At 42.0% G+C, this 12,122-nt stretch overlaps 1 protein-coding gene across 3 annotated transcripts in view; it reads right to left on the bottom strand.

Moving 5' to 3' along the window:
* Positions 1-12,122, bottom strand: part of dnah9 (dynein, axonemal, heavy chain 9) — a 129,917-nt gene that overhangs the window by 23,486 nt on the left and 94,309 nt on the right. For all 3 annotated transcript variants that reach the window (XM_054601309.1, XM_054601307.1, XM_054601310.1), the window contains 5 exons: positions 11,160-11,330; positions 10,863-10,985; positions 9,064-9,257; positions 7,740-7,888; positions 4,913-5,040 (listed from right to left, as the gene is read on the bottom strand). In XM_054601309.1, coding sequence (XP_054457284.1) covers positions 4,913-5,040; positions 7,740-7,888; positions 9,064-9,257; positions 10,863-10,985; positions 11,160-11,330 — 765 coding nt within the window. The remainder of the gene's footprint in view (positions 1-4,912; positions 5,041-7,739; positions 7,889-9,063; positions 9,258-10,862; positions 10,986-11,159; positions 11,331-12,122) is intronic.

Below are 12,122 nucleotides of genomic sequence, written 5' to 3'. Positions count from 1 at the left end.
GGTAGGCGACAGGCTAGTTGTTAGGCAAAATGAATTCTCCTCTGTGAGGCCAGAGAGCCTTATATACACCCAGACAATGTTTCCTGTTGGATATCTATGAAAGTCTGGGCTTTAGTGGATAACACATAATAGCTTAATACAGTACTTGATGCTGGAATTGCGCATATCATTTACATTTGTAATGACAACTAGCAAAAAGGACCAATTAAAATGTTGCATATTCTCCTCTCTTCACAGTGACTTTGATGTGGCACCAAATTAAATGGTACATAGCACTGGAAACCCATTTCTAGGTTGCTGACATTAAGCAACCGTTCCCGGCGTAACTTCAGCCTCACTTTTCTGCACATTCATCTCTCAGTGCGGCGCGGGCAGTGGAGCTGACTTGTACTATCACTCAAGCATGGATGAGCTCAATTTTCCATCTCAACTCTCCTGACACTTACAGGCTATCCTGTGAATGATAAGGAGTCAGCCACCCCCCATGTCTCACCATGCAGCACTGCCCATTCCCTAAATCTAATTACAGAACTAATAACTCCAGTCATTAATTCATAAGCCTCTTTACTTTCTCATTTCCCTTTGCTCTCCATATTTAATCTTCCTTGTGATGGCTGAAGCTAGCCTTCTTTACGAACGACATGACAGGGAGAGGAACGTACATTTTTTGGGAGAGTCTTTGAAAAAAAAGAAGAGAGAAAAGTTTTACACTCTGTAAGAGACTTCCAGGAGGAGCTTGAAGCTGAGAAAGGGATAAGTTAGTTTGCCTCTTGAGGCCTTAGAGAATAATGAATAGTATACAAATAAAAGTCTCAATTCAAGCTCTTCTTCATCAAGTCAGCACAAGCCTTCCTCTTGGCATGTAAATAGTTTGGCAATAGAGGAAGTCAGAGACTGCCTCAGAACTTGTCACTGTAATGGAACCATTCATCCTCTGGCTGCAGGGAGAGAAGAGGGGGAGGAACGGAGAGGGGGGAGAGAGAGACAGACCAGGAGGCTCACAGACAAAACAAACAGAGCGGAGCAGCAGCCACTATTTTATGGCTTTTTAATTAACTTTCAGGTGAAACATTTTTGGTTCCCTCAATGTCTTCTTGACAAGGGCCTTCGAGCCCCTGTGATGACTGCGCTGATACTACATCAAAGAGTCACCTTTTAACATAATAATATAAAAGTTGAATCTCAAACCCATTAGATGGCAACACTGGCAAGGTCTTTGATGCATTGCTATCAAAAACAACCTGAGGGAAAGCACAACGGCACAAGGAGCTGCCTGTCACGCACACCGCACACCACACACACACACACACACACACACACACACACACACACACACACACACACACACACACACACACACACGCCAATACAAACACACTCAGGTGCACGCACACAGTATTTCTCTTTCACACAAGCAGAAAGACATTCGTCAAGGAGCAGTGCTGAGGACAGCTGAACAGCTGGGCTCCAGCTCTGAGGAGGCGGCCCTGCAGTGGAGGTGCAGTCAGACTCCAGACTGACGCAGGAACGCAGCGAACAGGACTGAGGGACAAACAGACTGACGAGCTCCTACAGCAGGACGGACTGCTGAGTGAGTCCCGATTTCAAAATATATCTAAAAATACACAGGAGTTGTAGGCTATGAAGGCTCTGTTATACAAAAATACATGTATACATTGTATTTAATACCAGCCATACAAATGTGAAAAAGTTTGCTCTGTTCTCTAAATTAAATTAAATTCAATCCAATTAATTTGTACAGCCCCAAATTTAAAATCTGTACAGCATACGACATCCTTTGTCCCAGGACGCTAACATCAGAACAGGAAAACCTCCACAAAAAAACCTTCGGTCATTATAGCCGTAGGTGAAGTTACAGCGGCCATAATAGCTCAATACACTGCAAACTAGGGAAGCACATGCAAATAGACAAAACGATTCAAATAGATCAAACGCAACCAAATACAGAAACCTGCTGCAAGCAGAGCACAACACAACGGATACTGATTCCAGGGGACACTTTAAAGTGATGCACACAGCGGAGCTCAACCTGCCGTTTGCCTTTGCTTCTTATTAGCCTGCCAATTCAAAAAATCAGAGGAATTGCACACAATACATTGTGAAACCGATGTCACAAGAGTAGTGTAGCTGCTTTACGGAATAGCTCATAGCTCAGTGTGAGCGTAGCAGGAGGGAGAGAGATAGAGAGAGAGAGAGAGAGAGAGAGAGAGAGAGGATGTGCAGAGAGCAGACAGGTGTTGGGGATATGAGCAGAGATGAAATTAATAAACTCCCAGGGTTCATTTTGGTAAGAGATGTCCCATCACTGACCTTTAAATGATGCTACCTGTACCCAAAAACATGAATCCTTACAAACAAAGTTGAAATAGTTGAAGCACAGTGTAGGCTCAGGCAGATTGGAATGGGTTTTTCCATGCTGCATGACTGCTGATTAATTTATCAGCTGAGTGGCTGGTAGCTGACACGTATGCCAATGCTGTTTGCTGCTGCAGCGCTCTGTCACAACTCCAACCGACTCCTATACATTCTCTTGTTTGCATTCTCTTTTTTTTTTTTTTTTTGGCTGGCACATACCAACTGCCCTGTTGTGTAACCCATTTCCTATCTTCCACACCGTCCCCACACACCTGGTCCCATCAACAGCCATTATTTTCCTGTCTGCCTGACCTAGCCTGCATGACCGCAGCCTGACCCCTGACCTCTTTTCAGAAAAGTTTGCCTGGTTTTGACTTTAGTCTGTTTTTGACCAAGAGTAAAGGAGATCTTACATATGACCTCTTGTCTCTAAATCGTGCATCTGGATTTAAACCTGGTTTCCTACTGAGCCTTTACACCCACTCAAGCACACTCAGCTTTTTATGGGATATATTTTAGTTCCAAATGTATTTACTTGTCATTAGTTCTTCAAGCAGAACCCTTTGTGAGCCTTTCCCACCAAAATCAGAACACATAACTATTTGATAGAAATGGTCTATTTCTTGACATAAGTGTCTCTGACTTATCATGACTGTTTTTTTGTGTTGAGTAACACTGAGGATACCAGTAAAAGCAAACTATAAAACTGGAATTTACATCGGGAAAAATAATTTGACTCCAATATAAAGACTATCAAATGTTGCTTAATAGGACTTTCATTGCAAAACTATTCACATAACAAATAACAAATTTCTTAAAGGCAGAATCAGTAGGATTTGTTCCGTTGCGGTTTGTAAACATAACATTTAAAGTTGTTCCCTCGTCTGCAACTCAACGCCACCAGGAGCACACTAAGTGGTGTGTTAGATATTGGCTGTCTTATGCTCATGAATCCTTAAAAAAAGGGAAAGGAGCTCCTCGTCTAGCGACGCAAAGCTCCCGGTTCCTGATGTCATGTGGTTTAAACCTGGCAATCCAAAGTAAAGTAACATTGAGGTAAAATTGCCTCATGCTTTTTCTGCTATCTGCAATTATTTCAGCCAGCGGCTACAAATGGGGAGGCTTCAGCAGTAAATGTGCAAAAAGGCTGGTGAGTCTAGGCCACTCGATTCCCACTGCCTAGCCCATGTGGGATATTCAACTCCAATCTGCCCGATTGATTTCCTCTCCACCCCCCCTCTACTCCCTCCCAATGGGTTGCTTTCAAACTTTCTGCATCTCTGTCTCCGAGGCCCATCTGAGCAGGAGCTACTGTTCTGCAGTGTAATTACCCGTCAGCGAGGGGGAACCTGCTATTGACCCAGCCCTCCGCTGATGGAGCCGGGCCTGGCAGCGGAGAGTAAAGGTGGACTGAGAGACGAGAGGGTGGGGGGGGTAGTTATGTTTCAGAATGAGAGAGAGGGATGAGGAAGAGAAGACAGTAGATGGAGCATTATATAAGCAGAAGATACTGTTGGCAAAATCAGGAGAGAGACGAGAAAATGACACCTCCCCTCCCCTCCATTTTCCTCTCTCTCCCTGGCCAGTACCACGGGGGTGGCTCTCAGCGGGCAGACAAACAGACAGCTGATGATAAAGCGAGTGGGAGGTTGGTTGCCAGGGGGACAAGGCCTTTTTAAGCCAATCGATTGAGATTATTATGCAAAGGTAATTAAACAACTGCTTGTCTTTGCTATCCTGGGTCTGGAGCAGAGAGTCATGGCGTCCCAATCTTATTTCTTTTTTGGGGGGGGATTTCTACCAGCTGTTTGAATTAAATGAAAAGGGTGTCCCACAGTGCCCGGTCTGCGGCTCATATCTGTCGATACATCCCATTAGAATTCCACCAAGGTTTCCACTTAAAATGCAAACGCTGGCCTTGCCCTCCAGATAAGAGGAGAACAGACACCACGTAGATATTGTACTGTATAATGCCCTTTCAGTTAGGAAATTTCCGCAGAAAATTAAATTCACTTTTCCATGCAGACAAACCTGGGAGGAAAGTAATCATCACATGGAGTGTGCCATGAAAAACAATGTGATAATATGCAGCATTCACAACATGCACGGATTAAATAAATGTCACCTAAAACCACTGCTGAATAGGAAATCCTAGGACCAAAATGAACCCTCTATTCATTCAGCTTACTGTGTTTTAGATAAACGCTTTGTATCTTTATAATACATTTTTTTTTTGCAACCTTACAATATTTTCAATGAATTGGCACCTTTTGTCCGAGGTGTATGGGCAACGGACACTGACTGGACAATTCAGTGAGAGCCAGAATGTTTAACAATCATACACATTCATGCTAGTGTTCAAATAGCTATAATTGGATCAACTCAATACAAATGTTCTCGTAAAAACAAATTAGATGGTGTTTGGGCTGACAGGGATTTATGTGATGACAGTAAAATACACAGCAATATTTATTGTGCATTATACTTCACGTGAGCTATTTTTGACTGTGTTGGATGGTGTATGGTTATACTGTACCTGTAATATCACCCAGTCGCCGTTCCTAGCTGCCAAATCGAGGGCTTGTTTAGCTATAACCTCCTGACCCTGACCCAAAGAAACATTGTGGAAGTTCTTGTTGTCAAATGTGAAACCAAGCCTCTTCCCTGAAAGAAAACACATAAAAAAACATTTCAAACAAAAATACTTCGGACACATTGTTGAACTCATAGTCCCGAAATTTTGGAAAATGTGGTTATTTTAGATGACAGATGAGAATGAAATGAGAATATCAATGCAAGTATTTTGTTAGCAGCACTAACATGATATATTCTATGGGGTGGGACAAATTATTGGGACAGGAATATATTTTATTACTTCCCCTTGAAAAACCTTATCGATACACTGACTCCAAATATCGTTACCTTAATAAAACGTGCAGATGCCCCTAATGGCGGGTTTGGGATGGATGATAAGAAACTAGTTAGCTATCTAGCTATAGCATCTTTAGCACAGAGGACCAGTGGAGCTAATTCACAATGCACTGTGTTGTATATTGTTTCATTTCAGGTGTCAATTTCTGTGAAAATGACACCACAGAGGAGTGAATAAATACATAATTCCTGCTTTTTGCATATGTATCTTTTCGTTACATAGACATCGTAAGTAGAGTGGATAAATGGCAAGGTATTGTGATAGTTAACTTGCACAGCAGCTGGATTCTCACGGACTGTCATGAGATCACGCGAGGATTGGGAGATCAGGCATCACATGAATGTCGATCTTGCCAGGTTTCACCTAATGCGTATGTGTCCAAGGGGCGCCTGTGTTCATTGTAAACTACAAAGGTGGCTTCTGAAAAGGTTAGCGTAGATGCTACTGTGCATCAGTTCTATCAGAATAGGAGATGATTTCTTCATTGAAAGAAGAAAATAGAACTACACTCCTCTTGATGGAAAACATATTTTCTCTCTACTCCTGGCTGGTTACGGTAAGAGTTTGACTGACAGATGGTTCATCCAATCAATGTCAAGTATTTTTTGAAAGTGCCCGCCCTTTTCCAAACAGTTTCCGATGTCAGCTTCTCAAATGGTTCTGTCACAAACCATCTGGAGGTTAGGTTATCGTGATAGTAATGTTTCGAGAGTTACTCTGTGATTTATACCCCTATTATCAAATGTTACTTCCTGACTAAAAGCCCAGTGAAGGAACATGAAGCCACATAAGGGATCATTATGAGCTAGCTCCGTGGCAGACAGATGACTTATATTGGCCTCCCTTAACAAACCTGCAACATTCTGAATTTACTAGTGAACCGAAAACAGTTAGAAACACCACCATAACATCATGGTGACATGAGTGGTGATGTAATCCCTTACCTTAGTACATACTGCTGAGAAAAAAAGAACAAGCTACCTGCTACAGCTGTCCTGAATACAAAGAGATGACACTGATAATGATCTTCTCATCTTATTCTCAGTAAGACATTAAATAAGAAAATTTCACCAAAAGTCACAGTCTGCATTTATCATCATAATCAGCAGATAATGACAAAGTCAATGACTTGAGATTTAACTCAAACAATGCAATTCTTTTGTACTTTTTCTTTAAAACTCCAACCTGGAACCTGGCATTTAAGAAGGTTCGGTCTCAGGGATATTGGTCCCCTGCAGAGCATTCAAAATCACATTATCTATCTAATGAAAATCCAGTTGTAGCCTAATACCAATGAGAAACCCAATAGTCACAGCTATAATGGAAAAGCCCCACTTTGTGGTTCAGTGTAATGTGGCTGCTGCTACTCATCATGGCTGTGCTCCCTCTACAGCAGCACTGATTGGTTACTTTTAGCTTTGATGTGATTGACTACGCTCAAAGTGAGAGTGTTGATAATCCATAATCACACCCCTTACAGGCAGTTCCAGTAGGACTGTTCGCTCTTATCCGATTAGGAGAAGATGGTGGATTTTACTTGGGCCAAAGGTCCGGCTATGGCTCATTTAACCACCTGCTGCTGCCTGGGATCCAAGTCTTTGTAAACTTGCGGCATTTCAAATTTGCAATGACAGCATTTGACAGTCATGCTGAAATTGATATATGGTATAGATCCATTTGGTCAAGAGGGACTATTAAGCAGAAACAGATATCCAAAAGAGTCAATCCAGAGTAATACTGTGAATTAATAACAAATGCAAGAATACTAAATTTGAAAATGTATGGTGATTCGCTTATAGTAGAAACACCCTCAAAATCTCTTCGTTTCAGTAAAGTGATACAATCCCTAAATCTGAATATTTCATGTATTTCAAATACCCACAGACTGAATTATTTGGCAGCAGACTCAGAAGGCGGTAATGGTGCCCCGTTCCAGGTCAATTCAAAAGCTTCGACTTTTGGCAAATTTGTGGTCAAAAATCAAAACGGCGTGTCCTGCTGCCTTCCGCATTATTCATACAGGGTTATAAAGTAACTCTTAAACCAATGACATTTACTTTCTGCTGCCCCTAATACACCAGTGGAGTCGTCTCAAATATTTATGACCTTTAGTATAATGCCTTCAATCTACCCAGAGCCTGTTGTGCATTGGCAGTGATGGCTGACATCACAGCAGAGACACATAACAGATGTGTTGGGATGACTGCTGTTCTGACTGATAATCCTCTGCAGTAGGAATCAAAGTGGAAATCATGCATGCAGGTATGCCTTCACTTGACTTCAATATTCTATTCCACGAAAACCCTGCATGTTCCCACGACATGAAGAAAAGGCAGATACGTTGGCTATGTGTAGCTCTGATAAAAGTCCAGACCACACTCAGAGGCTGAGTTTTGCAGCTTATTAAACATAAAACAAGCAAGAGCATTACCATGTTTCTCCACATCCTTCAAAGGGTCAACTCCAGGAGAGAGGATGAAGAACATGGGTGTGGCTGGACCCGACTCTTCAAAGGAGACTGCAAAGTCCAGTGATCTGCCAATCACGTACTTGCTTCCCAGTTTCTCCTCTACAAAGTCTCTGCGGGAAGAATATGACTCAGTTCTCCTCAACACTTCTTTTTATTATCTTTGCCCGACAAGCTGAATATGTTGAAGAGTGGGAATCTTCTATAGTGTATTGCGTTATATAGACAGCTGCTTATAGAACTAAATATGAACTCTGGTCACGACTGTGTTGTCAGTTTGTCGTTTCCACATCTCTGGATTAAATCCTTTAGCCTTTAAAACATCATGGTTTTCTTATTGTTGTTCCAACCAAGCCACAAACACAAAGTGAACATAAATTATATTTTGATTGATGAAACAAAATTACAGAAATTTAAGATTTTATCTCAAATGCTTTCATGATGTCACCAGCTATGACTGTTTATAACTATATTGATAAATAGCTTTAATTATGGACGAGTCACACCACAGCTATACAGGTGAATTACATAGCTGTCTGCTGCCGAACTGGGCCAGCTGCATCCGCCTGTAAATCCATTAGAACAAGCAGTCCACTATGTTCACCAGCTAGCCTCTAACTTAGTCTGTTGTTTGGTGCTGAGCAGGTAGAGTGCAGAGGTTTAATCGGAGCTTTAGTTTTGGTTCAACAACTTCCTGTCGTGGGTCTGTACAGTGCTAATGAGAGCCATGAGAATGGACCAAAACTGTAAAGTTAGGTGCATAAAACCAAAATAATGAGCTGAAAGATTCCAAATGTTCTGAAGAGCTGAGGAGAACTGAGTGTGGTGATTACTCTCTGTACGTTACACGTTACACATAGTCATTTTATCATTTGTACCATAAACAATTTGATTTGTGTAGTTTCAATATTAGTTCTCCTACAGTTCAAAGTATGAATTGAAAAGATGTGTTTTTCCCGGCAATTTGCATTTAAAATTCAGATAAAATATCCCAGTAGAGATTGGGTGGTTAATACCAGGTGAAAATGGGATCTAAGTTTGGTATGCTGACGTTTCTAGACATCAGGTTGAGGGTTAATGATGAGGCACATCGATTGTGAATTCAAAGCTGTGTAATTTCGTTCTACTAAGCAACAGACAAACAAACAGTAGCAGCAGTGAGCACAGGTGCCCTGTCAACTCAAACTATAAGCCAAAGGTTAATGTTTAACCTTTACCCTATCACCAAGCAGCACAGGTCCTTTCACAGATCATAGTGCAAGGGGCGGACTATGACACCACCTCTCACCTGACAGCGTACGTCATGCGGTCAGGCCTCAGGGCCCTCATCATGCACAGTCTCTGGAGAGGGCTTTTGTTCTTCCATTCCTGTGGGAATTTCTCTTTTTCTGGACACTCAGACTCCACAAACTTCTTCCAGCGTTTGGCCGAGCCCTCAATGTCTCGGTCCAGGTTCCTGAACTCTTCCATGGAGCAAAGGGACTGGTGGTTGGGGAAAGAAAGATGATTAAAAAAATGTCAGTATTTTTGAAAGTGCTGCTACTCTGTGATCAGTGAGGCACTTTTAACAGTTTGACCATTCAGAAACATTTCACAATACACAGCTAAATAACAAACTTTGTTTGAAAAACTTGGGAGAAAAAAAGAGACTAAAGACAGAAAGGAGTTATTATCTTTCCTCATGCCAATATAAATAGTATTTATTCAATCTGAAATGCTGGGTAAACACAATCCCTTTCATAACGGGACGGGGGGTGGGACTGAATATGCATCCGTTGCAGAACCAGTAGGGGCTTCATGTGATGCCCCAGCTGACAGTCACCTTATCTCATCTGTGGAGAACAGCAGAGTCACGCAGTGCAGCCTCCAGCATGTGCACACACTGAAAAGTATAGACACACACGCAAACAGTGTGCATGCCATCTCTCTGTACTCTATACACTAGGAGCACGGTACTGAAGCCCTACAACAGCAGACACAGCAGACACTGCTGTTGTAGGGCTTCAGAGTACAAGGAGTCCTGGGCATCAGGTGGTAAGGTAGAGTGAGACGAAGTGGCTCAGCACACAGTTCATCACTTCGACTCAGTTTGTGTAATTACCACAGGAGGTTGGCAACCTCTGAGCCCTGGTGAGGTAAGAATACACTGGGTCTCCTGGGATTCATGCTCTGATAATATCATCAAGAGGGCTAAACAATCAGGATCTTACCCTCCTTAGGAGCTTTCCAACTGATTATGTTTCCAATTGCGATAAGAAAATCTATATGATTGACAGAATATGATTAGCAGGGCCTTGAACATCCACAGCGGGTTAACCGAGTGCAGTTGGAAAAAGGCCCTATCCAAACCCTCAGAGGAGTTTAGGTTAAGTTAATATTCTAGGCGGTATGGATTGAAAAATTCATGAGCATTAGCGGCTAAAAAAGCAGGCTGCTGTTAGGGTTTAGTTTGCTGCTAAACTGATCTGTTCCGACAACCACAGGGCTGCATGGCCAGGTGTGTGTTCTTTAAGATGAAATACCGTTATGCAGAGTTATTCTGGTGCCCTTTCAATGTCAGAATGAGACAGGACCTCGTCAGAAGCTCCTGTCTCATTCTGCCAGCCAGGATTGGCTAGAACAAGAGCGCAGTGTCAAGGAGGTTGGAGACCCTCCCCTAAAAATGGGCATGACTCTACGCTGCAAGACATCCAAAAACCACTTCTCGCTACGAGCAACGATCCCATTCCTTCAATCTTGAACCATCTGTCATTCAAGAATTTAGCTAAACTGTCCACCGACACTACGTCATTCAAAAAAAGCTCACCTCCCATGTAACCATGGCACAAAATGGGAATCAATAACAACAGCATTGATATAGGCATCGGCTATTGGCCCTGAATTTCACAACCGATGCATCCCTATCAAAAACGTAATGAAAGAAAACAAGATGTAGTCAAGTAAATATGATAAAGAAGAACAAGCACAATTGACATTTAGACTAAATAGCTAACAAAATGAATACTGTCTGGTGGTACCCCCTTTGCATTTCACATCATTACATTTCAGCAGTGTGAGGAACACATCCATCTCGGCCTCTCTCTGTACCTTGATCCCTCCCCAGGAGTGGTTGGATAAGAAATCCACTGGTGACATTACACCTGGTTGGACTGGGTATCTCAGGAGGAAGTCCAGCTCTGCAGGATTTATTTCTTTATTCATCAGCAGGACCTGGAGACAGGACAAAAAGGAATGACTTGATTTGTTTTATTTTCAGCACAGACCGCACTCCTTTCCACTTGATTAGATCCAAACAGGGCCGCTGGTCTCAGGAGTAACTGATAAAATGGGAAGCTTGTTCTCAAAACAAACCATGCAGAAGATAAAACCGGCCTCCCTCCATACCTGGAAGGCGAGCTGAGCGATGTACGTGAGCTTGTCACATTCAAAAAGGCCTCTGGTTGTGTACTGGAAGACCGAGGAAGTGATGCTGTCAATTAGGTTGGACACCCTCTGCTTCAGAGTCTCGTCGGCCTCGGCCTTAAGAACCGCTTTCTGGAAGACCACACTGAATGCCTGGGGACCAGAGGAGCGGGTACAGACACTCAACACTGGCTCATATTGGTCTTTAACAATGAATCAGATATCATCATGTAAAGCACTAATCAATGCTACTTATAGAAAGCCCTTCACTGTAAGGCAAGTCTCCATGAATGTGTTGTTATGCTCTGAGATTTCTACATTTAAACAGGGATGTTTCACAAAATTCTGGGCCCTAAACATAAGCAGTGTCTTGGGTCCCCTTCACTATCTTTCGACCAGTAGCAGAGAGGTTCTCTGACTGTGTTAGCAAGTTGTGCATACAGGATGGACACAGCCTCTTAACATGCTTATAATATACCACATAGACCTTGTTTATGAGACAACCCGCTTTTATTCATGACTCCTATTTTGATTATTTTGAACATCAAATATTGTTTAATAGAGAAATTAATGAAATCAGACCAGAACACAAAAAAAAGGTGAGCATATATTTAAAAACAAAATTGTCTTCTTTGAATAGGCTGTAAATGTAACTGCATCCTCAAAGTAATCATCATAATCTTCTACTCTGGTGTCAATTGTAAATTTCCCCGCTGCGGGACAAATAAAGGATTATCTTATCTTATCATTTCTGTCACACTTTGCTCCAACACTCTGTGACAAACAATATTATATGTGCTTCATTTCATTCTCAAGGTCAAAGGTATATATATATATGTGTATATATATATATATATATATAGATAGATATAGATATAGATATATTTGTTATGTGTTTTCATTTGATTATGTCAGGAAATATCTTGGGCCAGGGCAGCTACCTGC

The sequence above is a fragment of the Anoplopoma fimbria genome, chromosome 7 (assembly GCF_027596085.1).
Source record: "Anoplopoma fimbria isolate UVic2021 breed Golden Eagle Sablefish chromosome 7, Afim_UVic_2022, whole genome shotgun sequence".
NCBI lineage: Eukaryota > Metazoa > Chordata > Actinopteri > Perciformes > Anoplopomatidae > Anoplopoma > Anoplopoma fimbria.
This window is presented reverse-complemented; position numbering and strand designations above follow the sequence as displayed.